The sequence below is a fragment of the Mangifera indica genome, chromosome 12 (genome assembly GCF_011075055.1).
Source record: "Mangifera indica cultivar Alphonso chromosome 12, CATAS_Mindica_2.1, whole genome shotgun sequence".
Taxonomy (NCBI): Eukaryota; Viridiplantae; Streptophyta; class Magnoliopsida; order Sapindales; family Anacardiaceae; genus Mangifera; species Mangifera indica.
This window is the reverse complement of record NC_058148.1, coordinates 10,302,508-10,330,331: the sequence shown is the minus strand read 5'-3', so window position 1 is coordinate 10,330,331 and position 27,824 is coordinate 10,302,508. Positions and strand designations below refer to the sequence as shown.

General features: G+C 35.7%; 3 protein-coding genes and 4 pseudogenes across 10 annotated transcripts; all 7 read left to right on the top strand.

Annotated features, from left to right (window-relative positions):
* The first annotated feature begins 32 nt into the window (after positions 1 to 32).
* Positions 33 to 1,650, top strand: LOC123193459 (annotated as a pseudogene).
* Positions 1,651 to 2,442: 792 nt separating this feature from the next.
* Positions 2,443 to 6,144, top strand: LOC123192896 (biotin carboxyl carrier protein of acetyl-CoA carboxylase-like). Of its 3 annotated transcripts, none has more exons than XM_044605599.1 (9): positions 2,443 to 2,668; positions 3,358 to 3,543; positions 4,156 to 4,226; positions 4,562 to 4,615; positions 4,747 to 5,007; positions 5,103 to 5,165; positions 5,365 to 5,433; positions 5,525 to 5,570; positions 5,699 to 5,815. In XM_044605599.1, the coding sequence occupies exons 1-9, from the start codon at positions 2,635 to 2,637 to the stop codon at positions 5,749 to 5,751; spliced, it is 837 nt and encodes a 278-aa protein (XP_044461534.1). In that variant the 5' UTR covers positions 2,443 to 2,634; the 3' UTR covers positions 5,752 to 5,815. The 3 variants fall into 3 exon arrangements, with proteins under 3 accessions (XP_044461534.1, XP_044461533.1, XP_044461535.1); XM_044605598.1 differs by having other exon boundaries at positions 2,448 to 2,668; positions 5,769 to 6,144; XM_044605600.1 differs by having other exon boundaries at positions 2,648 to 2,769; positions 5,769 to 6,144.
* A 243-nt stretch (positions 6,145 to 6,387) lies between these two features.
* On the top strand, positions 6,388 to 10,518 carry LOC123192889 (annotated as a pseudogene).
* On the top strand, positions 10,043 to 12,389 carry LOC123192893 (annotated as a pseudogene).
* Positions 12,390 to 13,194: 805 nt separating this feature from the next.
* Positions 13,195 to 16,805, top strand: LOC123192894 (biotin carboxyl carrier protein of acetyl-CoA carboxylase-like). 3 transcript variants are annotated; one of them, XM_044605591.1, is made up of 9 exons: positions 13,195 to 13,407; positions 14,098 to 14,283; positions 14,896 to 14,966; positions 15,302 to 15,355; positions 15,488 to 15,748; positions 15,843 to 15,905; positions 16,105 to 16,173; positions 16,265 to 16,310; positions 16,439 to 16,805. In XM_044605591.1, exons 1-9 carry the CDS (start codon positions 13,374 to 13,376, stop codon positions 16,489 to 16,491), a joined length of 837 nt encoding a protein of 278 aa, XP_044461526.1. In that variant the 5' UTR covers positions 13,195 to 13,373; the 3' UTR covers positions 16,492 to 16,805. The 3 variants fall into 3 exon arrangements, with proteins under 3 accessions (XP_044461526.1, XP_044461525.1, XP_044461528.1); XM_044605590.1 differs by having other exon boundaries at positions 13,197 to 13,407; positions 16,509 to 16,805; XM_044605593.1 differs by having other exon boundaries at positions 13,385 to 13,508; positions 16,509 to 16,805.
* Positions 16,806 to 17,135: 330 nt separating this feature from the next.
* Positions 17,136 to 21,223, top strand: LOC123192899 (annotated as a pseudogene).
* Positions 21,224 to 23,878: 2,655 nt separating this feature from the next.
* On the top strand, positions 23,879 to 27,574 carry LOC123192895 (biotin carboxyl carrier protein of acetyl-CoA carboxylase-like). 4 transcript variants are annotated; one of them, XM_044605595.1, is made up of 9 exons: positions 23,879 to 24,098; positions 24,789 to 24,974; positions 25,587 to 25,657; positions 25,993 to 26,046; positions 26,179 to 26,439; positions 26,533 to 26,595; positions 26,795 to 26,863; positions 26,955 to 27,000; positions 27,129 to 27,250. In XM_044605595.1, exons 1-9 carry the CDS (start codon positions 24,065 to 24,067, stop codon positions 27,179 to 27,181), a joined length of 837 nt encoding a protein of 278 aa, XP_044461530.1. In that variant the 5' UTR covers positions 23,879 to 24,064; the 3' UTR covers positions 27,182 to 27,250. The 4 variants fall into 4 exon arrangements, with proteins under 4 accessions (XP_044461530.1, XP_044461531.1, XP_044461529.1 ...); XM_044605594.1 differs by having other exon boundaries at positions 23,885 to 24,098; positions 27,199 to 27,574; XM_044605597.1 differs by having other exon boundaries at positions 24,064 to 24,199; positions 27,199 to 27,574.
* The last annotated feature ends 250 nt before the right edge of the window (positions 27,575 to 27,824 follow it).

Sequence of the window (27,824 nt, the reverse complement as noted above, 5' to 3'; positions counted from 1 at the left end):
AAATATGAATATCATTTTGATGAAGTCCTAGCAAAGAGAAGAAAGCTAAGAAATAAAGAAGCTCTCATGGCTATGGCTACGACTACTTCTTGTTGGTATCCTGATATATTTGAATGGGTTCAAAATCTTCCATCAATCTCTCAATGGAAAGCCAATTCCATGTCTATATGCATGTGTTCGACAACTTCAGTTCAACCTTCTCTCAATCTTTGTGTGACCAAAAATCTTCAATCCTCATCTCTCTCTTTCTCCATAATTGCAGATTATAGTCTCTCTATATCTCTGTGGATCTCAAAAACTTACAAAATCCGCTCGAATTCGTCAAGTTTACTAGACGATAATACAGTTTCCAATCTTTTGATCAACTTCATAGAAGATGTTCTTAAATATGCTCCAAACAAGTTATGTAACTCATTACTCAAGCTTCCAAAACTATACTCTATCTCCAACTTTAAAGACATTTTCAATTTCGCCTTTATCACTCTTTTGCTTCTTGTGTGCATTTATGAAGCTCCTACTGATCTTCGCCTAGGATGTATAACTTCTCTCAAGAATCAGTTGACAGGTTGCCAATCAAGAGCAGCATCTAGGTTGCTCATGAAGCATTTGGGGTCTAATTTGGAAGAGCAATGGATGAGGTCTCTAAACCTTGCGGTTACAAATTGGATTGTGGAGCTCCAGGCTGCCCACACACTTAATACACTATCTCCACTTTTTTCCTACGCATTATCCCAATTTGGGTTGTGGAAAGTTCATCTATTTTGTCCTGTCATTGCCATGGACTAGAAAGCTCCAGCAGCCCTTTACCTGATGAGAGACTTCTCTTCTCTCTGAGCTACCACCAACTTGAAGGTGTTATCCAGTTGAACCACAAAGTCACCATTCAAGACAGATGGGTTAATTTGATGATCAACACAGACAACATAAGGTGTGATATTATTCAACTTGTGAATGATACTCTGATGAATGAAAAAGGTGTTGGGGTTGATGAAAAGCATTTCCCTTCAAGGATATCACTGCAAATAACTCCAACTCTTCAGACGAGCATAATAAGTGTTTCAGTTAGCAAATCTTCAGATAATCCATCAAGGGAGATTGAGCTAGAGAAAACCATTGAAGGTTCGTTTGATCCACCCAACTCTTTCTTGGGGCTCAAGGTATCCGCTGGTGAGACCATGACGATGAATTTGAAGCCTTGGAAATTTGAACAATCTGTGTATGGCTATAGTGCAATTCTAAACTGGTTTCTTCATGACAGCAGTGATGGAAAAGAAGTAATCTCCTCCAGGCCATCCAAATTTTCTTTGCTCAACCCTAAGGCCTGGTTCAAAGACAGATATACCAGCGCTTACCGGCCGTTCACTAGGCAAGGGGGCGTAATCTTTGCCGCAGATGAATATGGAGAAAGAGTGTGGTGGAAGATTGACAAAAATGCTATTGGAAGAACGATGGAATGGGAGATTAGAGGGTGGATTTGGTTAACTTACTTGCCTAACAAGCATAGAACATTTTATAGTGAGACTAGGAGGTCGGAATTTAGGGAGATTCTGCACCTTAAAATTGCTTAGCTTATTATCGAATATGATTCTTATATACAATATTGATGCATGTAAAAGCAATAAAATTTGTGTCAAAGTGAAAATTTCTGAATTCGAGTGTAAAAGTACAAAAACATATATTAAAATGAATAACAGATAATCAATCTTTACATAATTTAATTAGAAAATTCAATAACTTATGTCATAATCGATTTTGTTATAGTATGATGAGTAGTATATGAATAATAGATTAAACAATGCAAAGATATGACCGTGTTCTTATCTTAACAATTTAATTAATTGTGATGTTAAGTGTTTAATATGTCATTCATTTTCCCATTATTTAGAATTTATAAGGGTGAGAGTTAGGGTTATATAAATAGCCTTTTAAGATAATACAACAGACATTAATTTAATGAGTATCATCGTCGTTTCAATATGATAGAAGATTATTCATACTTTAATTGTGATTGTCGAAATTGAGGAGTATAATTTCTTAACAATAGGAAATATATATTCAATATTTCATGGATTATGATAATTATATTAAATTTGACTATTTGTTTCTTGTTTTGTGACTTTTAAAGAAAAATGTCCTATTCAACGTTTATAATGAGGATTGCTAGCTTGAGGATCGTTGAATTATAATATTTTTTAATTTAATAAAAAATCAACTACTTCCAATAAACTTTTTTTTAAGTAAATTATCTTTTATACATAATTAGAAATACAAATTAGTGATAAACTTACTATTGTGAAAGAATTAGGAAACATAATCCTAATTATGACTGTGGAATTACCGTAATTAAACAAGGAGACAGATGTACAAACTCACCTGGCCCACGTGAGAAAGAAGCGGTTAGAAAAAATTAAGACCCAAGCGGTGCCGAAACAAAGGCAGGGTGGACGGAGATTTTAAGGCCAACCAATTAACAAAGAAACACTCTTCAGTCTATCTCCTCACCTCTTTCTTATTCACCACTTTAGCTAAACCTCAGCTCGACTGTACCAACAAACATTTTTAAAACTTCACTCTTCTCTCTCTTTCAACTCTCATTTTCATAAATCTGTTATCTCATCATTTCATTTTCTTTCAATGGAGTCTTCCGCCATTCTCCGATCTTTCAACTGTAATTTTCTCCTCCTCTTGTCAGATCGATCTTTCGTGTTTTCGTTTCATTTCATGACCTTATGATTGTTATGTATCTGTAGTTTGTTGCTAATTGAAGAGGTAATTGTGAGAATCGGCTTCGTTTATGTGAATTAGAGAAGGAGCGGATTTAGAAATTTTGTTTAGGCGAAATGTCATTTCAGCTAGCTGCTACTATTTTTCTTGGTTTTTTTTTTCAAGAAATGTTTTCTTGATTTAATTTTTAATCTCTCTTTCTTATGCGATTGAATTTCTATTATCTCAGCATTAGAAAAAAAATTACATGAAGCAAAATAGTTGTCGGATTCTTTAGAAAGAAAATTGTAGTCGAAGGATTATTTTATTTCTAAAGAATCCGACTAACATCTAAGAAATTATTTTTGTCGAAACATGTTAGTCGGATTCTTCAGAAAGAAAATTGTATGAAGCAAAATTATATTTGTTTCAATTTTGGTGATTTTTTCTGGAAATGTTTTTGAAACGTGTTTTCTCTCTATTCTGTTTGTTTATTGTTTTGTTTTCGATTTTTTATAATATCAGCCGCGGGAGGCTAGTTATTAATTATGTGAGAATGGACAGAAATATCGCATGTGTAGTATTCTTACAACCTGAGCTAAATTAAAGGTTTAATATGCAATCTGATTCTTTGATCTTGTTGTTGGATTCTAGATTCTATAGGTACCGTTTCAAAAGTGAGATCGCTGCTTGAGAGACCTGCAATGGTGTCTATTCAAAATAGTTGCTGGCACTTCTCGAGTAAATCACACAAACTTGCTGCTTCTGCGGTGAAGCGATACAAGACAGTTGTATTAAGTGCAAAGACATCTGAAGCTACTGTAGCAGCCACGTCTGACAGTGAGTTTCATAGTTTTTGTGCTGTTCTATTGTCTTGATGTTAATAGAGTTATCCCTCTATTGGTAGTTTCATGATCAGTATTGTTATAAATAAACTCTGATTCCATAAAGTGCTGAATTTTTATTGTACCAGTGAAATCTTATTTGAATATTCTCTGAGTATATTTAATTTGATGCATACGTGAAGGCAGCAGTTAGGTTGCACATGATACAACACAAGATGTTGTATTAATCTTTTGTCACTAATTTTTAAATTGTTCACTTTTTAAATTTAGAAGAAAAAGCCAGTGTCTGATGCATCTAAATTTGATTGAAGGCTGCTGACTTAAACAATCTTATATTGAAATTGAGTAAGTTCTTTTTCATCCATTTGGCAATCCAGTTATGAATGAAGGATCTATTTTGTAAGGAGTACTGAACTCATCATTGATTGCAATGGAAATGATTGTTATGTTGAGAAACTATGCTTGCATTTCGGTTCTTATACTTGTTTAGCCCCATGTTCCTCAATTCGTCATGTGTGAGAATTCCTTTGCATGTTTCTTTATGAATGGAATGTGTGATCTAATTTTCAATGATTAATTTGGCCTTGTAATGCTTCTGATGAGGCAGTTTCATCTGAGAGTGCTACTCAAAGCTCTCCAGAGAAAAATGCCCTGCGCACCTTCCCAAGTGCATTTGAGGTGAGTATTTTTCCTCGAGAGCTTTTTTGCTCTATATTCAGATCCAATTCCCAGTCCTTATTGTTGCTTATTAGCTGTATATCTCTGCTTCTCCTTTCCATTTTCTTTTACAGTTATTTCATATAAATTGATTTACTGTGCTCATCTGTTGAGGTTATGCATTTCTTATGAGAAGAAAGCCTTAAATTTTTTGTACCACTTTCCAGGAGAAAATTTCATTGCTCCTTTTGTAAATTGAACTTCATGCTGCTACCTTGATATTAATCTGCAGTTCTTGCAACTTTGTCTTCTGCTCTGAAATGTAACTAGCTTACTTATTGGTTTCACATCACCAGGCATTGGTACTGGAGGTCTGTGAAAAGACAGAGATTGCTGAGCTGAAATTGAAGGTACTATTCTGAACTTCTGGCTTGCTCATTCTTTATCCGGAAAAAAAAAAAGAGAAAATCGCTGGCACTGCACAGAAAACCTTAATAGTTATGGCAGAAGCTTTTTGTGTATTGATGTTACTTTATGATAGGTTGGATACTTTGAAATGCATCTGAAGCGGAATGTTGGAGCCACTAAAGCTCCCTTGTCAAGCCTTCCACCTACAACACCACCACCTATTCCAGCTAAACCCATGGATGTATCAGCTCCTGTGGCTGCACCATCGACACCACCAAAACCCTCTGAAGAAAAAGCCAGTCCTTTTGCTAATGTGTCTTTTGGAAAGTCACCAAAATTAGCAGCCTTGGAGGCTTCTGGATCAAATGATTATGTTCTAGTAACTTCTCCAACGGTACATGTTCCTAGACAGTGAATCCCATTTCTTAATTTTTTTTTTTTTTTTAACAATGTTTTCCTGTTTAATTTTTGTAATTTTTTCTTTGCTAGGTTGGTTCATTCCGGAGGAACAGAACAGTGAAAGGAAAGAAGCAACGTCCCATCTGTAAAGAGGTGTCTCTGCTTCACCTTAGTTCTTTCTGTCTACTCCATTGTTCTTTACAGTACAACTTTTATTGTAGTCTCATAGCAAAGGCTAAAGTTATGGCTGACTTAATTTCCTGATCCAATTACTGACTTTTAGGCTCCATTATGTATTATGATTCAATATGCTTTTCCATGGTATTGGGAATTAACTATACAAACTATCCAGGGGGATGTGATTAAAGAAGGACAAGTGATAGGATACTTGGATCAGTTTGGTACTGAACTTCCAGTGAAGGTAAGGTTACCTTTCTGATTTCTTAATTCTAAATTATTTCTTCTCATTATAAATGTCTGATCTTATGATGCTTACTTGAATTGTGGAGCAGTCAGACGTGGCTGGAAAAGTCTTGAAGCTCCTCTTTAATGATGGAGGTATGACATTTATCATCTTTTTCTTATTTATCATTTCATTTTATATCCTAATATCTTGAGCCACTTCATATGGAGTAATACTATGGGCTTTCATTTGACACTAACAAATTTATTCATGCATGTCTCAGCAATTATTGGCGAATTGTGCCTCTTTGGATATGAAGCTGATCTAGTTATCTGATTTTCACTTTGTTACAGAGGCTGTTGGTTATGGTGATCCTCTCATTGCTGTCTTGCCATCATTTCATGGCATTAAGTGAGCTTTCTCTCCTATGAAGAGCATTTTTGCAGTCTTTGTTGTTTGAGAGTTGAGACCGCCAAGGTTCACCGTTCGTTTTAAGTCCTTGCACTTTTTTCCATAGTTCGCTTTTTTCGGTTTGTTCAATCAGAAGACATGAGTGTAATTGGTTACATGAACTAGACCTCAATGGGTCAATCAAAATTAGTTGCAGATCCTGGAATAATAGATTGAGAAGAAATTTGTCCTTTGTGTTAGACGATATTCTTGTAAATCCTTATCGAGATGCAGATGTTTGTTGTATCCCAAAAAATACAAACAGCTTTTATTTCCCTATGCATCACTGTTTTATAACTTGGACAGGAACTGATGCCAAATTTAGTTTAGGCCATGGTTAAAGTTTGTTTTATTTATTAATTCATATTAATATGAGGTTAAATCGACTGAATAGTATTATGGTTCAATTATCTGGTCAGATTTTATCAATCTAATAGATCAATTGAACCCACGAGTGATCGGGTCAACGCCAGTCTAAAAGTACTGATGACCATAAATTCCAAGCAACGTTTTATTTAAATTACAACTTTCAGAAATAATCTCCACCAAAGCCATTGAGATAATTGTATTATAGAAAGTGGATCTTGAATATGTTACAAAATTGAGACCACAGAATCGGCAGGGTATATGAGGCCAAAATTTCGCCACCGGTTGACAACCTGACGCTATTGGTTCGGTATACTCAATGACTTGGCTTTGCGCCAACTCGTAGCAGTCTGAGAATGCAGGCCCACACGCACACCCACAGCCCTACTTTTACAACTAAACCGCTTCTGCACCACCAGTGTAATTCAGTTTTACGACGTCAAGTTGGTCTTGTCTCTACCAAACTGCATCGCCACGTCACCTCTATTTCCCTTGCTTCTTATTACCACCACCAGAAACAGAACCAGAATGTTCCGGAATCCAACTCAATCTCCCGCCGCCAAGCGCTGCTCTCTCCTTTCGTTGCCGTCGGGGCATCTATTCTCCTCCAGTCAGCTGCAGCCGCCACGGCAGCTGGAGATGATACCAAATCTGCGACTATCACGCCAAGGGATCGTCCAACGGTTGCGCCTGAGGAGGTTGTCACTGCGAGAATATACGACGCGACGGCGATCGGAGAGCCGTTGGCCGTGGGCAAGGACAAGAAGAGTGTGTGGGAGAAGTTGATGAACGCGAAAATTGTGTATTTAGGCGAAGCCGAGCAGGTTCCTGTAAAAGACGATAGAGAACTGGAGCTTGAGATTGTCAAGAATTTGCGAAAACGCTGCCTTGAGAGTGAGCGAAAGATTTCTTTGGCTCTTGATATGTTTCCCTGTGACTTGCAAGACCAACTCAATCAATACATAGACAAGAGGTTGTATTAAGACGTTATCATATTTTTTTTTTTCAAACAATGTTTATTGTGGCTTATATTGAGACCTGTATTCTATGGCAGGATAGATGGAGAAACGTTAAAGTCTCATGTGTCGCATCGGCCACCTCAACGTTGGCAAGAGTATGAGCCGCTGTTAAATTTCTGTCGTGATAATGGGGTTCATCTTGTTGCCTGTGGTACTCCACTCAAGGTACTTTGCGGTCCAGTAACATTACTTGACCAATGCTTCAGTTAATACTTGTGTACAAAATAGTTAAGTTACATATATTGTTAACTGGTCGATAGCAGTAGGGAATCTAGTAACTAGTATATTTATTGATTTTGCGTTAGTTACTGTTCTTGCCTCTTGGAATACTTTTTAATCTTTCAAATATTGTAGGTTCTAAGGACTGTTCAAGCAGAAGGAATTCGAGGGCTTTCGAAGGCGGGGCACAAAGTATATGTGCCTCCTGCTGGTTCCGGTTTTACTTCTATCTTGCATAGATCATCGGTCAATGTGAACTTTTCAAATCAGTTGGTTCCATTTGGCCCGAGCTCATATCTATCTGCACAAGCTAGAGTAGTTGAGGAGTATAATATGTCTCAAATAATTTTGCAAACAGAGATGGATGGAGGTACCAATGGTATGCTAGTAGTGGTGACTGGGCAAGCCATGTTGCATATGGAGCAAGGGGGACTGGGGTATCAGCTAGAGTTTCAAGGAAGATGCTAAAGAAAAATCAAGTTGTTATATTACTTGATCCTGAAAGGCAACACATACGAAGAGAGGGAGAAGTTCCTCTCGCTGATTTTTTGTGGTATTGTGCTGCCAGACCATGTAGCAGAAATTGTTTTGATCGTGCTGAAATAGCTCGAGTAATGAATGCGGCTGGAAGGAGACGGGATGCCCTTCCCCAGGTTAGCTGTTCTTCATAGTCCAAGGAAATAGCATTAGTTTTTAGTTGACTTTTATTTTGTGTAAAGCATCATTGTTTTTTTTTATTTTTAAGATTGTATATATTTCCTTCTCTCATAAAGAGGACATTTTGTCATGCTTATCAGGACCTCCAAAAAGGCCTAGATCTTGGTATTATATCACCTTAGGTACTTCAGAGTTTCTTTGACCTAGAACAGTATCCTCTTCTTTCAGAACTCACTCATCGCTTTCAGGTACATTTTCTTACTGATAAAGATCCTTGTTTGGTCTTCAAGCATCAGAAAATTCCATCATTTTTTATTATGTTTTGTGACCTTGCCTATTCTTCAGTTTGATATTACTTTCCGAAATTCCAATTAGAGAAAATAATTGGTTCTACAAACAAAACCAATAGATAATAGCATAGCTAGATATGGCATTTTAGTTTTGAATAGATGCTCATTTCACAATAAATCATTTGAATACAGGGTTTCAGAGAAAGATTGTTAGCTGATCCCAAATTCTTGCATAGATTAACAGTAGAGGAAGCCATTTCGATAACCACCACCCTTTTGGCTCAATATGAGAGACGTAAAGAGAATTTTTTTGAAGAGCTTGACTATGTTATCACGGATACTCTTAGGGGAATAGTGGTTGACTTTTTCACTGTCTGGCTTCCTGCCCCAACTTTCTCATTCCTTTCATATGCTGATGAGATTAATGTGCCAGACAATGTGGATTCTTTAAAAGGTCTTCTTGGGTTCATTCCAGATAATGCATTTCAAAAGAATCTTGCTGGTAAGGACTGGAATGTCAGTCATAGAGTTGCATCAGTGCTTGTTGGTGGTTTGAAACTGGCAGGTGTGGGATTTAATTCCAGTATTGGGGCTGTTGCTACCTCAAATATATTGTGTCTGATGCGCAAATTCATAAATCCATCATTGGTTACTAATCAACAAAACAAAAGGTCTCCAATTTTTAACACTGCTGTTATTTATAGCTGTTTTCTTGGAACATCTGCTAATCTACGTTATCAGGTAAGGATATTACTTTCTGCATTAACCTTTTTTCAGCTTCACCAATGATATTTTAGCAAAAAAATATTGTGCGATATCTTTACGTATAGTTGATAAATATGTTAATGCAGATAATTGCTGGAATAGTGGAGCATCGAATTTCTGAGGAATTTTCTTCTCACACATTATTTGTAAATATGGTATCATTTATTGTTCGGATAATTAACAGCTATTGGGGAACTCAGGTTGGAAATTTGTTTCCTTCTTTCTAGTTTATTTTCCTTTTTAATCCTGTCATTATTTTTCTTGAGGACCATATTCAGTCTCTGTGATTGTATAATTGCATCCTGGAACCATGCTATATAATTATGCATCCATCCCTGTTGGAAATTATTTGTAATTGTGAGGCCTAGGTCATTATGATATGTTTTACTGTCACAGGATAAAGGCTGCAAGACAGATATCTGTATGCTGTTATTCAAGTGAAATTGTGTGTAATTATTGTGGACCTTGAGAGATCCTGAATTTTGTCATTATCTCATATTTTAAAAGATGAGTGAAAACACTCCTCTGTGGGGGTTTCTTTACTGTCTAAAAGGTTGTTGGTGATAGAATTTAAAAATCTCTGACAGGATCCTTAATAGTTGTTCAAACGTTTTAAAGTGCATAGGTTTGTTTATTTATTTCTAATTTCTATAGCTGGTATCTCGGTTGGTTGTGATTTACGATTTAAGTGTCGACCTTGGCATGAATAAACTTGGAATTGCAGTATCATTAATTCTTGATTAATCTTTCTCGTGAACTCTCAAAATCACCGCTGATGGCACCAGTATTGCAGTTGTCTTTTCCTTATTCTCCTATTCATCACTAACTTGAGTTTTCTTTCTCTAAATGCTGTAGCAATGGGTTGATCTTGCACGCTTTTTGAGAATACAAACTCGGAAGAGCGAAACCACTTACAGAACACAGGAATCTCCTAGTCCTGCTGCACTGGGATGCAACATTACAGGAGAGAGTAGTATAGATGAAATCAAGAACCAGTGAGGTGATAATTTTTGTTTTAATTGTCTTTCCAATTCAAAAATTACACTTCCAATGATTCTGGGAAAGTTGCAATATGTATATTTATCCCTGCTGAGACCAGACTGTGAGTTGTCAAATATAACTCTTTATAATTTTGGTGAACATAAAGTGTATGCATACATGGATATTACATTAACATTCCTTGTGAAATCAATAATGTAATGTTAAAGGGATGAAGAAAATGATTCAATGAATAGGCAGAGTTTTAGATTATAATTTTAGGTACCCATTGAATGTGATGTCTATCTGCTTACATGTTCTTTTATCATGTAATGAAACAAGAATGAGGTTATGTGCAAGATCCATATGTGATATTTTCCAACCAGTAGAGATTTTTTATTATTAACATCTGTGAAGGGTTAGTTGAGCATTTAGGCCTATAGTTTACTCCCACAATATTCGGAGTTGGAGTCCCTTTACGAGCATCTACATAGCCAAAGACCGTTTTTTCTTGTTTTTGAAAAGACTGTAGGGTTAGATAGGAACTCTAATTTCGAGACTCAAGTTTTGAACAAGTTCGAAAAGTGAGGTTGGGGGACTTTTGGATTAGCAGTAGAGGAAATTACCATTATCCTAACAAATGGTACCTTTTATAACCATTATCAAACAAGAGTTCAGTGCGGGATACAAGAGTGTTTTAACTTGCAATTACATGGGCATGATCTTACAAATTGGTGTAAATTACATGTTGTCATTGTGTATTGTCTATTAAGTCAATTTTTTGTTTTTATTGTTGGAGTAGTGTTACGTATATAAATAATAACATGTCATCATGTGATTTGATGGTTATGAATTAGAGATAAAATAACACTCAATTATATGATGATATGTTATTATCTGTGCACAAAATTATACACGTTGTTTGTATATATAATTTTATTATTATTATTTTTGGGTTAGACCAAGTTGATAGTAAGGTGTCAAATAAAATAATATTTTACTTTGTTAGGATTTCATGCAATATATTGAATATGTAAATTCAAACATTTGATGTATTTTTGTTATGCTTCGATAAGATTTTTAGCTTACTTTCCAAACTCGTTCTTTATCTGATGTTATCAGAGCCTTGCTAGTCTTTTTATTAACTGTTCTTGTAATCAATCTTGCGGTTGCTCATGAAGTATTTGGGGTGTAATTTGGAAGAGCAATGGATGAGGTCTCTAAACCTTGCGGTTACAAATTGGATTGTGGAGCTCCAAGCTGCCCACACACTTAATACACTATCTCCACTTTTTTCCTACGCACTATCCCAATTTGGGTTGTGGAAAGTTCATCTATTTTGTCCTGTCATTGCCATGGACATAGAAAGCTCCAGCAGCCCTTTACCTGATGAGCGACTTCTCTTCTCTCTGAGCTACCACCAACTTGAAGGTGTTATCCAGTTGAACCACAAAGTCACCATTCAAGACAGATGGGTTAATTTGATGATCAACACAGACAACATAAGGTGTGATATTGTTCAACTTGTGAATGATACTCTGATGAATGAAAGAGGTGTTGGGGTTGATGAAAAGCATTTCCCTTCAAGGATATCACTGCAAATAACTCCAACTCTTCAGACGAGCATAATAAGTGTTTCAGTTAGCAAATCTTCAGATAATCCATCAAGGGAGATTGAGCTAGAGAAAACCATTGAAGGTTCGTTTGATCCACCCAACTCTTTCTTTGGGCTCAAGGTATCCGTTGGAGAGACCATGACGATGAATTTGAAGCCTTGGAAATTTGAACAATACTGTGTATGGCTATAGTGCAATTCTAAACTGGTTTCTTCATGACAGTAGTGATGGAAAAGAAGTAATCTCCTCCAGGCCATCCAAATTTTCTTTGCTCAACCCTAAGGCCTGGTTCAAAGACAGATACACCAGCGCTTACCGGCCGTTCACTAGGCAAGGGGGCGTAATCTTTGCCGGAGATGAATATGGAGAAAGAGTGTGGTGGAAGATTGACAAAAATGCTATTGGAAGAACGATGGAATGGGAGATTAGAGGGTGGATTTGGTTAACTTACTTGCCTAACAAGCATAGAACATTTTATAGTGAGACTAGGAGGTCGGAATTTAGGGAGATTCTGCACCTTAAAATTGCTTAGCTTATTATCGAATATGATTCTTATATACAATATTGATGCATGTAAAAGCAATAAAATTTTTGTCAACGTGAAATTTTCTGAATTCGAGTGTAAAAGTACAAAAACACATATTAAAATAAATAACAGATAATCAATTTTTACATAATTTAATTAGAAAATTCAATAACTTATATCACAATCGATTTTGTTATAATATGATGAGTAATGTATGAATAATAGATTAAACAATGCAAAGATATGACCATGTTCTTATCTTAACAATTTAATTAATTGTGATGTTAAGTGTTTAATATGTCATTCATTTTCCCATTATTTAGAATTTATAGGGGTAAGAGTTAGGGTTATATAAGTAAGTTTTTAAGGTAATACAACATACATTAATTTGATGAGTATCATTGTCATTTCAATATGATAGAAGATTATTCACACTTTAATTATGATTATCAAAATTGAGGAGTATAATTTCTTAACAATAGGAAATATATATTCAATATTTCATGGATTATGATAATTATATTAAATTTGACTATTTGTTTCTTGTTTTATGACTTTTAAAGAAAAATGTCTCATTCAACGTTTATAATAAGGATTGCTAGCTTGAGGATCGTTGAATTATAATATTTTTTAATTTAATAAAAAATCAACTACTTCTAATAAACTATTTTTTAAGTAAATTATCTTTTATACATAATTAGAAATACAAATTAGTGATAAACTTACTATTGTGAAAGAATTAGGAAACATAATCCTAATTATGACTGTGGAATTACCGTAATTAAACAAGGAGACAGATGTACAAACTCACCTGGCCCACGTGAGAAAGAAGCGGTTAGAAAAAATTAAGACCCAAGCGGTGCCGAAACAAAGGCAGGGTGGACGGAGATTTTAAGGCCAACCAATTAACAAAGAAACACTCTTCAGTCTATCTCCTCACCTCTTTCTTATTCACCACTTTAGCTAAACCTCAGCTCGACTGTACCAACAAACATTTTTAAAACTTCACTCTTCTCTCTCTTTCAACTCTCATTTTCATAAATCTGTTATCTCATCATTTCATTTTCTTTCAATGGAGTCCTCCGCCATTCTCCGATCTTTCAACTGTAATTTTCTCCTCCTCTTGTCAGATCGATCTTTCGTGTTTTCGTTTCATTTCACGACCTTATGATTGTTATGTATCTGTAGTTTGTTGCTAATTGAAGAGGTAATTGTGAGAATCGGCTTCGTTTATGTGAATTAGAGAAGGAGCGGATTTAGAAATTTTGTTTAGGCGAAATGTCATTTCAGCGAGCTGCTACTATTTTTCTTGGTTTTTTTTTTTCAAGAAATGTTTTCTTGATTTAATTTTTAATCTCTCCTTCTTATGCGATTGAATTTCTATTATCTCAGCATTAGAAAAAAAGTTACGTGAAGCAAAATAGTTGTCGGATTCTTTAGAAAGAAAATTGTAGTCGAAGCATTATTTTATTTCTAAAGAATCCGACTAACATCTAAGAAATTATTTTTGTCGAAACATGTTAGTCGGATTCTTCAGAAAGAAAATTGTATGAAGCAAAATTATATTTGTTTCAATTTTGGTGATTTTTTCTGGAAATGTTTTTGAAACGTGTTTTCTCTCTATTCTGTTTGTTTATTGTTTTGTTTTCGAATTTTTATAATATCAGCCGCGGGAGGCTAGTTATTAATTATGTGAGAATGGACAGAAATATCGCATGTGTAGTATTCTTACAACCTGAGCTAAATTAAAGGTTTAATATGCAATCTGATTCTTTGATCTTGTTGTTGGATTCTAGATTCTATAGGTACCGTTTCAAAAGTGAGATCGCTGCTTGAGAGACCTGCAATGGTGTCTATTCAAAATAGTTGCTGGCACTTCTCGAGTAAATCACACAAACTTGCTGCTTCTGCGGTGAAGCGATACAAGACAGTTGTATTAAGTGCAAAGACATCTGAAGCTACTGTAGCAGCCACGTCTGACAGTGAGTTTCATAGTTTTTGTGCTGTTCTATTGTCTTGATGTTAATAGAGTTATCCCTCTATTGGTAGTTTCATGATCAGTATTGTTATAAATAAACTCTGATTCCATAAAGTGCTGAATTTTTATTGTACCAGTGAAATCTTATTTGAATATTCTCTGAGTATATTTAATTTGATGCATACGTGAAGGCAGCAGTTAGGTTGCACACGATACAACACAAGATGTTGTATTAATCTTTTGTCACTAATTTTTAAATTGTTCACTTTTCAAATTTAGAAGAAAAAGCCAGTGTCTGATTCATCTAAATTTGATTGAAGGCTGCTGACTTAAACAATCTTATATTGAAATTGAGTAAGTTCTTTTTCATCCATTTGGCAATCCAGTTATGAATGAAGGATCTATTTTGTAAGGAGTACTGAACTCATGTTTGATTGCAATGGAAATGATTGTTATGTTGAGAAACTATGCTTGCATTTCGGTTCTTATACTTGTTTAGCCCCATGTTCCTCAATTCGTCATGTGTGAGAATTCCTTTACATGTTTCTTTATGAATGGAATGTGTGATCTAATTTTCAATGATTAATTTGGCTTTGTAATGCTTATGATGAGGCAGTTTCATCTGAGAGTGCTACTCAAAGCTCTCCGGAGAAAAATGCCCTGCACACCTTCCCAAGTGCATTTGAGGTGAGTATTTTTCCTCGAGAGCTTTTTTGCTCTATATTCAGATCCAATTCCCAGTCCTTATTGTTGCTTATTAGCTGTATATCTCTGCTTCTCCTTTCCATTTTCTTTTACAGTTATTTCATATAAATTGATTTACTGTGCTCATCTGTTGAGGTTATGCATTTCATATGAGAAGAAAGCCTTAAATTTTTTGTACCACTTTCCAGGAGAAAATTTCATTGCTCCTTTTGTAAATTGAACTTCATGCTGCTACCTTGATATTAATCTGCAGTTCTTGCAACTTTGTCTTCTGCTCTGAAATGTAACTAGCTTACTTATTGGTTACACATCACCAGGCATTGGTACTGGAGGTCTGTGAAAAGACAGAGATTGCTGAGCTGAAATTGAAGGTACTATTCTGAACTTCTGGCTTGCTCATTCTTTATCTGAAAAAAAAAAAAAGAGAAAATCGCTGGCACTGCACAGAAAACCTTAATAGTTATGACAGAAGCTTTTTTTGTATTGATGTTACTTTATGATAGGTTAGAGACTTTGAAATGCATCTGAAGCGGAATGTTGGAGCCACTAAAGCTCCCTTGTCAAACCTTCCACCTACAACACCACCACCTATTCCAACTAAACCCATGGATGTATCAGCTCCTGTGGCTGCACCATCGACACCACCAAAACCCTCTGAAGAAAAAGCCAGTGCTTTTGCTAATGTGTCTTTTGGAAAGTCACCAAAATTAGCAGCCTTGGAGGCTTCTGGATCAAATGATTATGTTCTAGTATCTTCTCCAACGGTACATGTTCCTAGACAGTGAATCCCATTTCTTAATTTTTTTTTTTTTTTAACAATGTTTTCCTGTTTAATTTTTGTAATTTTTTCTTTGCTAGGTTGGTTCATTCCGGAGGAACAGAACAGTGAAAGGAAAGAAGCAACGTCCCATCTGTAAAGAGGTGTCTCTGCTTCACCTTAGTTCTTTCTGTCTACTCCATTGTTCTTTACAGTACAACTTTTATTATAGTCTCATAGCAAAGGCTAAAGTTATGGCTGACTTAATTTCCTGATCCAATTACTGACTTTTAGGCTCCATTATGTATTATGATTCAATATGCTTTTCCATGGTATTGGGAATTAACTATACAACTTATCCAGGGGGATGTGATTAAAGAAGGACAAGTGATAGGATACTTGGATCAGTTTGGTACTGAACTTCCAGTGAAGGTGAGATTACCTTTCTGATTTCTTAATTCTAAATTATTTCTTCTCATTATAAATGTCTGATCTTATGATGCTTACTTGAATTGTGGAGCAGTCAGACGTGGCTGGAAAAGTCTTGAAGCTCCTCTTTAATGATGGAGGTATGACATTTATCATCTTTTTCTTATTTATCATTTCGTTTTATATCCTAATATCTTGTGCCACTTCATATGGAGTAATACTATGGGCTTTGATTTGACACTAACAAATTTATTCATGCATGTCTCAGCAATTATTGGCGAATTGTGCCTCTTTGGATATGAAGCTGATCTAGTTATCTGATTTTCACCTTGTTACAGAGGCTGTTGGTTATGGTGATCCTCTCATTGCTGTCTCGCCATCATTTCATGGCATTAAGTGAGCTTTCTCTCCTATGAAGAGCATTTTTGCAGTCTTTGTTGTTTGAGAGTTGAGACCGCCAAGGTTCACCGTTCGTTTTAAGTCCTTGCACATTTTTCCATAGTTCGCTTTTTTCGGTTTGTTCAATCAGAAGACATGAGTGTAATTGGTTACATGAACTAGACCTCAATGGGTCAATCAAAATTAGTTGCAGATCCTGGAATAATAGATTGAGAAGAAATTTGTCCTTTGTGTTAGACGATAATCTTGTAAATCCTTATCGAGATGCAGATGTTTGTTGTATCCCAAAAAATACGAACAGCTTTTATTTCCCTATGCATCACTGTTTTATAACTTGGACTGGAACTGATGCCAAATTTAGTTTAGGCCATTGTTAAAGTTTGTTTTATTTATTAATTCATATTAATAAGAGGTTAAATCGACTGAATAGTATTATGGTTCAATTATCGGGTCAGATTTTATCAATCTAATAGATCAATTGAACCCACGAGTGATCGGGTCAACGCCAGTCTAAAAGTACTGATGACCATAAATTCCAAGCAACGTTTTATTTAAATTACAACTTTCAGAAATAATCTCCACCAAAGCCATTGAGATAATTGTATTATAGAAAGTGGATCTTGAATATGTTACAAAATTGAGACCACAGAATCGGCAGGGTATATGAGGCCAAAATTTCGCCACCGGTTGACAACCTGACGCTATTGGTTCGGCATACTCAATGACTTGGCTTTGCGCCAACTCGTAGCAGTCTGAGAATGCAGGCCCACACGCACACCCACAGCCCTACTTTTGCAACTAAACCGCTTCTGCACCACCAGTGTACTTCAGTTTTACGACGTCAAGTTGGTCTTGTCTCTACCAAACTGCATCACCACGTCACCTCTATTTCCCTTGCTTCTTATTACCACCACCAGAAACAGAACCAGAATGTTCCGGAATCCAACTCAATCTCCCGCCGCCAAGCGCTGCTCTCTCCTTTCGTTGCCGTCGGGGCATCTATTCTCCTCAAGTCAGCTGCAGCCGCCACGGCAGCTGGAGATGATACCAAATCTGCGACTATCACGCCAAGGGATCGTCCAACGGTTGCGCCTGAGGAGGTTGTCACTGCGGGAATATACGACGCGACGGCGAACGGAGAGCCGTTGGCCGTGGGCAAGGACAAGAAGAGTGTGTGGGAGAAGTTGATGAACGCGAAAATTGTGTATTTAGGCGAAGCCGAGCAGGTTCCTGTAAAAGACGATAGAGAACTGGAGCTTGAGATTGTCAAGAATTTGCGAAAACGCTGCCTTGATAGTGAGCGAAAGATTTCTTTGGCTCTGGATATGTTTCCCTGTGACTTGCAAGACCAGCTCAATCAATACATAGACAAGAGGTTGTATTAAGACGTTATCATATTTTTTTTTTTCAAACAATGTTTATTGTGGCTTATATTGAGACCTGTATTCTATGGCAGGATAGATGGAGAAACGTTAAAGTCTCATGTGTCGCATCGGCCACCTCAACGTTGGCAAGAGTATGAGCCTCTGTTAAATTTCTGTCGTGATAATGGGGTTCATCTTGTTGCCTGTGGTACTCCACTCAAGGTACTTTGCGGTCCAGCAACATTACTTGACCAATGCTTCAGTTAATACTTGTGTACAAAATAGTTAAGTTACATATATTGTTAACTGGTCGATAGCAGTAGGGAATCTAGTAACTAGTATATTTATTGATTTTGCGTTAGTTACTGTTCTTGCCTCTTGGAATACTTTTTAATCTTTCAAATATTGTAGGTTCTAAGGACTGTTCAAGCAGAAGGAATTCGAGGGCTTTCGAAGGCGGGGCACAAAGTATATGTGCCTCCTGCTGGTTCCGGTTTTACTTCTATCTTGCATAGATCATCGGTCAATGTGAACTTTTCAAATCAGTTGGTTCCATTTGGCCCGAGCTCATATCTATCTGCACAAGCTAGAGTAGTTGAGGAGTATAATATGTCTCAAATAATTTTGCAAACAGAGATGGATGGAGGTACCAATGGTATGCTAGTAGTGGTGACTGGGCAAGCCATGTTGCATATGGAGCAAGGGGGACTGGGGTACCAGCTAGAGTTTCAAGGAAGATGCTAAAGAAAAATCAAGTTGTTATATTACTTGATCCTGAAAGGCAACGCATACGAAGAGAGGGAGAAGTTCCTCTCGCTGATTTTTTGTGGTATTGTGCTGCCAGACCATGTAGCAGAAATTGTTTTGATCGTGCTGAAATAGCTCGAGTAATGAATGCGGCTGGAAGGAGACGGGATGCCCTTCCCCATGTTAGCTGTTCTTCATAGTCCAAGGAAATAGCATTAGTTTTTAGTTGACTTTTATTTTGTGTAAAGCATCATTGTTTTTTTTTTTTTAAAGATTGTATATATTTCCTTCTCTCATAAAGAGGACATTTTGTCATGCTTATCAGGACCTCCAAAAAGGCCTAGATCTTGGTATTATATCACCTTAGGTACTTCAGAGTTTCTTTGACCTAGAACAGTATCCTCTTCTTTCAGAACTCACTCATCGCTTTCAGGTACATTTTCTTACTGATAAAGATCCTTGTTTGGTCTTCAAGCATTAGAAAATTCCATCATTTTTTATTATGTTTTGTGACCTTGCCTATTCTTCAGTTTCATATTACTTTCCGAAATTCCAATCAGAGAAAATAATTGGTTCTACAAACAAAACCAATAGATAATGGCATAGCTAGATATGGCATTTTAGTTTTGAATAGATGCTCATTTCACAATAAATCATTTGAATACAGGGTTTCAGAGAAAGATTGTTAGCCGATCCCAAATTCTTGCATAGATTAGCAGTAGAAGAAGCCATTTCGATAACCACCACCCTTTTGGCTCAATATGAGAGACGTAAAGGGAATTTTTTTGAAGAGCTTGACTATGTTATCACGGATACTCTTAGGGGAATAGTGGTTGACTTTTTCACTGTCTGGCTTCCTGCCCCAACTTTCTCATTCCTTTCATATGCTGATGAGATTAATGTGCCAGACAATGTGGATTCTTTAAAAGGTCTTCTTGGGTTCATTCCAGATAATGCATTTCAAAAGAATCTTGCTGGTAAGGACTGGAATGTCAGTCATAGAGTTGCATCAGTGCTTGTTGGTGGTTTGAAACTGGCAGGTGTGGGATTTATTTCCAGTATTGGGGCTGTTGCTACCTCAAATATATTGTATCTGATGCGCAAATTCATAAATCCATCATTGGTTACTAATCAACAAAACAAAAGGTCTCCAATTTTTAAAACTGCTGTTATTTATAGCTGTTTTCTTGGAACATCTGCTAATCTACGTTATCAGGTAAGGATATTACTTTCTGCATTAACCTTTTTTCAGCTTCACCAATGATATTTTAGCAAAAAAATATTGTGCGATATCTTTACATATAGTTGATAAATATATTAATGCAGATAATTGCTGGAATAGTGGAGCATCGAATTTCTGAGGAATTTTCTTCTCACACATTATTTGTAAATATGGTATCATTTATTGTTCGGACAATTAACAGCTATTGGGGAACTCAGGTTGGAAATTTGTTTCCTTCTTTCTAGTTTATTTTCCTTTTTAATCCTGTCATTATTTTTCTTGAGGACCATATTCAGTCTCTGTGATTGTATAATTGCATCCTGGAACCATGCTATATAATTATGCATCCATCCCTGATGGAAATTATTTGTAATTGTGAGGCCTAAGTCATTATGTTATGTTTTACTGTCACAGGATAAAGGCTGCAAGACAGATATCTGTATGCTGTTATTCAAGTGAAATTGTGTGTAATTATTGTGGACCTTGAGAGATCCTGAATTTTGTCATTATCTCATATTTTAAAAGATGAGTGAAAACACTCCTCTGTGAGGGTTTCTTTACTGTCTAAAAGGTTGTTGGTGATAGAATTTAAAAATCTCTGACAGGAATCTTAATAGTTGTTCAAACGTTTTAAAGTGCATAGGTTTGTTTATTTATTTCTAATTTCTATAGCTGGTATCTAGGTTGGTTGTGAATTTGGAATTGCAGTATCATTAATTCTTGATTAATCTTTCTCGTGAACTCTCAAAATCACCGCTGATGGCACCAGTATTGCAGTTGTCTTTTCCTTATTCTCCTATTCATCACTAACTTGAGTTTTCTTTCTCTAAATGCTGTAGCAATGGGTTGATCTTGCACGCTTTTTGAGAATACAAACTCGGAAGAGCGAAACCACTTACAGAGCACAGGAATCTCCTAGTCCTGCTGCACTGGGATGCAACATTACAGGAGAGAGTAGTATAGATGAAATCAAGAACCAGTGAGGTGATAATTTTTGTTTTAATTGTCTTTCCAATTCAAAAATTACACTTCCAATGATTCTGGGAAAGTTGCAATATGTATATTTATCCCTGCTGAGACCAGACTGTGAGTTGTCAAATATAACTCTTTATAATTTTGGTGAACATAAAGTGTATGCATACATGGATATTACATTAACATTCCTTGTGAAATCAATAATGTAATGTTAAAGGGATGAAGAAAATGATTCAATGAATAGGCAGAGTTTTAGATTATAATTTTAGGTACCCATTGAATGTGATGTCTATCTGCTTACATGTTCTTTTATCATGTAATGAAACAAGAATGAGGTTATGTGCAAGATCCATATGTGATAATTTCCAACCAGTAGAGATTTTTTATTATTAACATCCGTGAAGGGTTAGTTGAGCATTTAGGCCTATAGTTTACTCCCACAATAATCGGAGTTGGAGTCCCTTTATGAGCATCTACATAGCCAAAGGCCGTTTTTTCTTGTTTTTGAAAAGACTGTAGGGTTAGATAGGAACTCTAATTTCGAGACTCAAGTTTTGAACAAGTTCGAAAAGTGAGGTTGGGGGATTTTTGGATTAGCAGTAGAGGAAATTACCATTATCCTAACAAATGGTACCTTTTATAACCATTATCAAACAAGAGTTCAGAGCGGGATACAAGAGTGTTTTAACTTGCAATTACATGGGCATGATCTTACAAATTGGTGTAAATTACATGTTGTCATTGTGTATTGTCTATTAAGTCAATTTTTTCTTTTTATTGTTGGAGTAGTGTTACGTATATAAATAATAACATGTCACCATGTGATTTGATGGTTATGAATTATAGATAAAATAACACTCAATTATATGATGACATGTTGTTATCTGTGCACAAAATTATATACGTTGTTTGTATACATAATTTTATTATTATTATTTTTGGGTTAGACCAAGTTGATAGTAAGGTGTCAAATAAAATAATATTTTACTTTGTTAGGATTTCATGCAATATATTGAACCTGTAAATTCAAACATTTGATGTATTTTTGTTATGCTTCAATAAGATCGTTAGCTTACTTTCCAAACTCGTTCTTTATCTGATGTTATCAGAGCCTTGCTAGTCTTTTTATTAATTGTTCTTATAATCAATCTTGCGGTTGCTCATGAAGTATTTGGGGTGTAATTTGGAAGAGCAATGGATGAGGTCTCTAAACCTTGTGGTTACAAATTGGATTGTGGAGCTCCAAGCTGCCCACACACTTAATACACTATCTCCACTTTTTTCCTACGCACTATCCTAATTTGGGTTGTGGAAAGTTCATCTATTTTGTCCTGTCATTGCCATGGACATAGAAAGCTCCAACAGCCCTTTACCTGATGAGCGACTTCTCTTCTCTCTGAGCTACCACCAACTTGAAGGTGTTATCCAGTTGAACCACAAAGTCACCACTCAAGACAGATGGGTTAATTTGATGATCAACACAGACAACATAAGGTGTGATATTGTTTAACTTGTGAATGATACTCTGATGAATGAAAGAGGTGTTGGGGTTGATGAAAAGCATTTCCCTTCAAGGATATCACTGCAAATAACTCCAACTCTTCAGACGAGCATAATAAGTGTTTCAGTTAGCAAATCTTCAGATAATCCATCAAGGGAGATTGGGCTAGAGAAAACCATTGAAGGTTCGTTTGATCCACCCAACTGTTTCTTGGGGCTCAAGGTATCCGCTGGAGAGACCATGACGATGAATTTGAAGCCTTGGAAATTTGAACAATACTGTGTATGGCTATAGTGCAATTCTAAACTGGTTTCTTCATGACAGCAGTGATGGAAAAGAAGTAATCTCCTCCAGGCCATCCAAATTTTCTTTGCTCAACCCTAAGGCCTGGTTCAAAGACAGATACACCAGCGCTTACCGGCTGTTCACTAGGCAAGGGGGCGTAATCTTTGCCGGAGATGAATATGGAGAAAGAGTGTGGTGGAAGATTGACAAAAATGCTATTGGAAGAACGATGGAATGGGAGATTAGAGGGTGGATTTGGTTAACTTACTTGCCTAACAAGCATAGAACATTTTATAGTGAGACTAGGAGGTCGGAATTTAGGGAGATTCTGCACCTTAAAATTGCTTAGCTTATTATCGAATATGATTCTTATATACAATATTGATGCATGTAAAAGCAATAAAATTTGTGTCAACGTGAAATTTTCTGAATTCGAGTGTAAAAGTACAAAAACATATATTAAAATGAATAGCAAATAATCAATTTTTACATAATTTAGCTAGAAAATTCAATAGCTTATGTCACGATCGATTTTGTTATAGTATGAGTAACATATGAATAGTAGATTAAACAATACAAAGATATGACGATGTTTTTATCTTAACAACTTAATTAATTGTGATGTTAAGTGTTTAATATGTCATTCATTTTCCCATTATTTAGAATTTTAGGGTTACATAAGTAACCTTTTAAGGTAATGTAATAGACAATAATTTGATGAGTGTCACCATAATTTTGATATGATAAAAGATTATTCACGCTTTAATTGTGATTGTCGAAATTGAGGAGTATGATTTTCCAACAATAGGAAATATATATTCATTATTTGATGGATTGTGATAATCATATTAAATTTGACTTTTTATTTCTTGTTTTGTGACTTTAAAGAAAAAGTCCTATTTGATGTTTATTATATAGATTGTTAGTTCGAGAATCGTTGAATTATAATGTTTTTTAATTTAATAAAAAATCAACTACTTCTAATAAACTATTTTTTAAGTAAATTATTTTTAAATAAATTATCTTTTATACATAATTAGAAATACAAATTTGTGATAAACTTTCTGTTGTGTAAGAATTAGGAAACATAATCCTAATTATGATAGCGGAATTACCGTAATTAAACAAGGAGATAGATGTACATACCCACCTGGCCCACGTGAGAAACAAGCAGTTAGAAAAACATTAAGACCCAAGCGGGGCAGAAACAAAGGCAGGGTGGACGGAGATTTTAAGGCCAACCAATTAACAAAGAAACACTATTCAGTCTATCTCCTCTTATTCACCACTTTAGCTAAACCTCAGCTCTACTGTAGCAACTAACATTTTTAAAACTTCACTCCTCTCTCTTTCAACTCTCATTTTCATAAATCTGTTATCTCATCATTTCATTTTCTTTCAATGGAGTCCTCCGCCATTCTCCGATCTTTCAACTGTAATTTTCTCCTCCTCTTGTCAGATCGATCTTTCGTGTTTTCGTTTCATTTCACGACCTTATGATTGTTATGTATCTGTAGTTTGTTGCTAATTGAAGAGGTAATTGTGAGAATCGGCTTCGTTTATGTGAATTAGAGAAGGAGCGGATTTAGAAATTTTGTTTAGGCGAAATGTCATTTCAGCTAGCTGCTACTATTTTTCTTGGTTTTTTTTTTTCAAGAAATGTTTTCTTGATTTAATTTTTAATCTCTCCTTCTTATGCGATTGAATTTCTATTATCTCAGCATTAGAAAAAAAATTACGTGAAGCAAAATAGTTGTCGGATTCTTTAGAAAGAAAATTGTAGTCGAAGCATTATTTTATTTCTAAAGAATCCGACTAACATCTAAGAAATTATTTCTGTCGAAACATGTTAGTCGGATTCTTCAGAAAGAAAATTGTATGAAGCAAAATTATATTTGTTTCAATTTTGGTGATTTTTTCTGGAAATGTTTTTGACACGTGTTTTCTCTCTATTCTGTTTGTTTATTGTTTTGTTTTCGAATTTTTATAATATCAGCCGCGGGAGGCTAGTTCTTAATTATGTGAGAATGGACAGAAATATCGCATGTGTAGTATTCTTACAACCTGAGCTAAATTAAAGGTTTAATATGCAATCTGATTCTTTGAGCTTGTTGTTGGATTCTAGATTCTATAGGTACCGTTTCAAAAGTGAGATCGCTGCTTGAGAGACCTGCAATGGTGTCTATTCAAAATAGTTGCTGGCACTTCTCGAGTAAATCACACAAACTTGCTGCTTCTGCGGTGAAGCGATACAAGACAGTTGTATTAAGTGCAAAGACATCTGAAGCTACTGGAGCAGCCACGTCTGACAGTGAGTTTCATAGTTTTTGTGCTGTTCTATTGTCTTGATGTTAATAGAGTTATCCCTCTATTGGTAGTTTCATGATCAGTATTGTTATAAATAAACTCTGATTCCATAAAGTGCTGAATTTTTATTGTACCAGTGAAATCTTATTTGAATATTCTCTGAGTATATTTAATTTGATGCATACGTGAAGGCAGCAGTTAGGTTGCACACGATACAACACAAGATGTTGTATTAATCTTTTGTCACTAATTTTTAAATTGTTCACTTTTCAAATTTAGAAGAAAAAGCCAGTGTCTGATGCATCTAAATTTGATTGAAGGCTGCTGACTTAAACAATTTTATATTGAAATTGAGTAAGTTCTTTTTCATCCATTTGGCAATCCAGTTATGAATGAAGGATCTATTTTGTAAGGAGTACTGAACTCATGTTTGATTGCAATGGAAATGATTGTTATGTTGAGAAACTATGCTTGCATTTCGGTTCCTATACTTGTTTAGCCCCATGTTCCTCAATTCGTCATGTGTGAGAATTCCTTTACATGTTTCTTTATGAATGGAATGTGTGATCTAATTTTCAATGATTAATTTGGCTTTGTAATGCTTATGATGAGGCAGTTTCATCTGAGAGTGCTACTCAAAGCTCTCAGGAGAAAAATGCCCTGCGCACCTTCCCAAGTGCACTTGAGGTGAGTATTTTTCCTCGAGAGCTTTTTTGCTCTATATTCAGATCCAATTCCCAGTCCTTATTGTTGCTTATTAGCTGTATATCTCTGCTTCTCCTTTCCATTTTCTTTTACAGTTATTTCATATAAATTGATTTACTGTGCTCATCTGTTGAGGTTATGCATTTCATATGAGAAGAAAGCCTTAAATTTTTTGTACCACTTTCCAGGAGAAAATTTCATTGCTCCTTTTGTAAATTGAACTTCATGCTGCTACCTTGATATTAATCTGCAGTTCTTGCAACTTTGTCTTCTGCTCTGAAATGTAACTAGCTTACTTATTGGTTACACATCACCAGGCATTGGTACTGGAGGTCTGTGAAAAGACAGAGATTGCTGAGCTGAAATTGAAGGTACTATTCTGAACTTCTGGCTTGCTCATTCTTTATCCGGAAAAAAAAAAAAGAGAAAATCGCTGGCACTGCACAGAAAACCTTAATAGTTATGACAGAAGCTTTTTGTGTATTGATGTTACTTTATGATAGGTTGGATACTTTGAAATGCATCTGAAGCGGAATGTTGGAGCCACTAAAGCTCCCTTGTCAAGCCTTCCACCTACAACACCACCACCTATTCCAGCTAAACTCATGGATGTATCAGCTCCTGTGGCTGCACCATCGACACCACCAAAACCCTCTGAAGAAAAAGCCAGTCCTTTTGCTAATGTGTCTTTTGGAAAGTCACCAAAATTAGCAGCCTTAGAGGCTTCTGGATCAAATGATTATGTTCTAGTATCTTCTCCAACGGTACATGTTCCTAGACAGTGAATCCCATTTCTTAATTTTTTTTTTTTTTAACAATGTTTTCCTGTTTAATTTTTGTAATTTTTTCTTTGCTAGGTTGGTTCATTCCGGAGGAACAGAACAGTGAAAGGAAAGAAGCAACGTCCCATCTGTAAAGAGGTGTCTCTGCTTCACCTTAGTTCTTTCTGTCTACTCCATTGTTCTTTACATTACAACTTTTATTATAGTCTCATAGCAAAGGCTAAAGTTATGGCTGACTTAATTTCCTGATCCAATTACTGACTTTTAGGCTCCATTATGTATTATGATTCAATATGCTTTTCCATGGTATTGGGAATTAACTATACAAACTATCCAGGGGGATGTGATTAAAGAAGGACAAGTGATAGGATACTTGGATCAGTTTGGTACTGAACTTCCAGTGAAGGTGAGATTACCTTTCTGATTTCTTAATTCTAAATTATTTCTTCTCATTATAAATGTCTGATCTTATGATGCTTACTTGAATTGTGGAGCAGTCAGACGTGGCTGGAAAAGTCTTGAAGCTCCTCTTTAATGATGGAGGTATGACATTTATCATCTTTTTCTTATTTATCATTTCGTTTTATATCCTAATATCTTGAGCCACTTCATATGGAGTAATACTATGGGCTTTGATTTGACACTAACAAATTTATTCATGCATGTCTCAGCAATTATTGGCGAATTGTGCCTCTTTGGATATGAAGCTGATCTAGTTATCTGATTTTCACTTTGTTACAGAGGCTGTTGGTTATGGTGATCCTCTCATTGCTGTCTTGCCATCATTTCATGGCATTAAGTGAGCTTTCTCTCCTATGAAGAGCATTTTTGCAGTCTTTGTTGTTTGAGAGTTGAGACCGCCAAGGTTCACCGTTCGTTTTAAGTCCTTGCACTTTTTTCCATAGTTCGCTTTTTTCGGTTTGTTCAATCAGAAGACATGAGTGTAATTGGTTACATGAACTAGACCTCAATGGGTCAATCAAAATTAGTTGCAGATCCTGGAATAATAGATTGAGAAGAAATTTGTCCTTTGTGTTAGACGATATTCTTGTAAATCCTTATCGAGATGCAGATGTTTGTTGTATCCCAAAAAATACAAACAGCTTTTATTTCCCTATGCATCACTGTTTTATAACTTGGACAGGAACTGATGCCAAATTTAGTTTAGGCCATGGTTAAAATTTGTTTTATTTATTAATTCATATTAATATGAGGTTAAATCGACTGAATAGTACTATGGTTCAATTATCTGGTCAGATTTTATCAATCTAATAGATCAATTGAACCCACGAGTGATCGGGTCAACGCCAGTCTAAAAGTACTGATGACCATAAATTCCAAGCAACGTTTTATTTAAATTACAACTT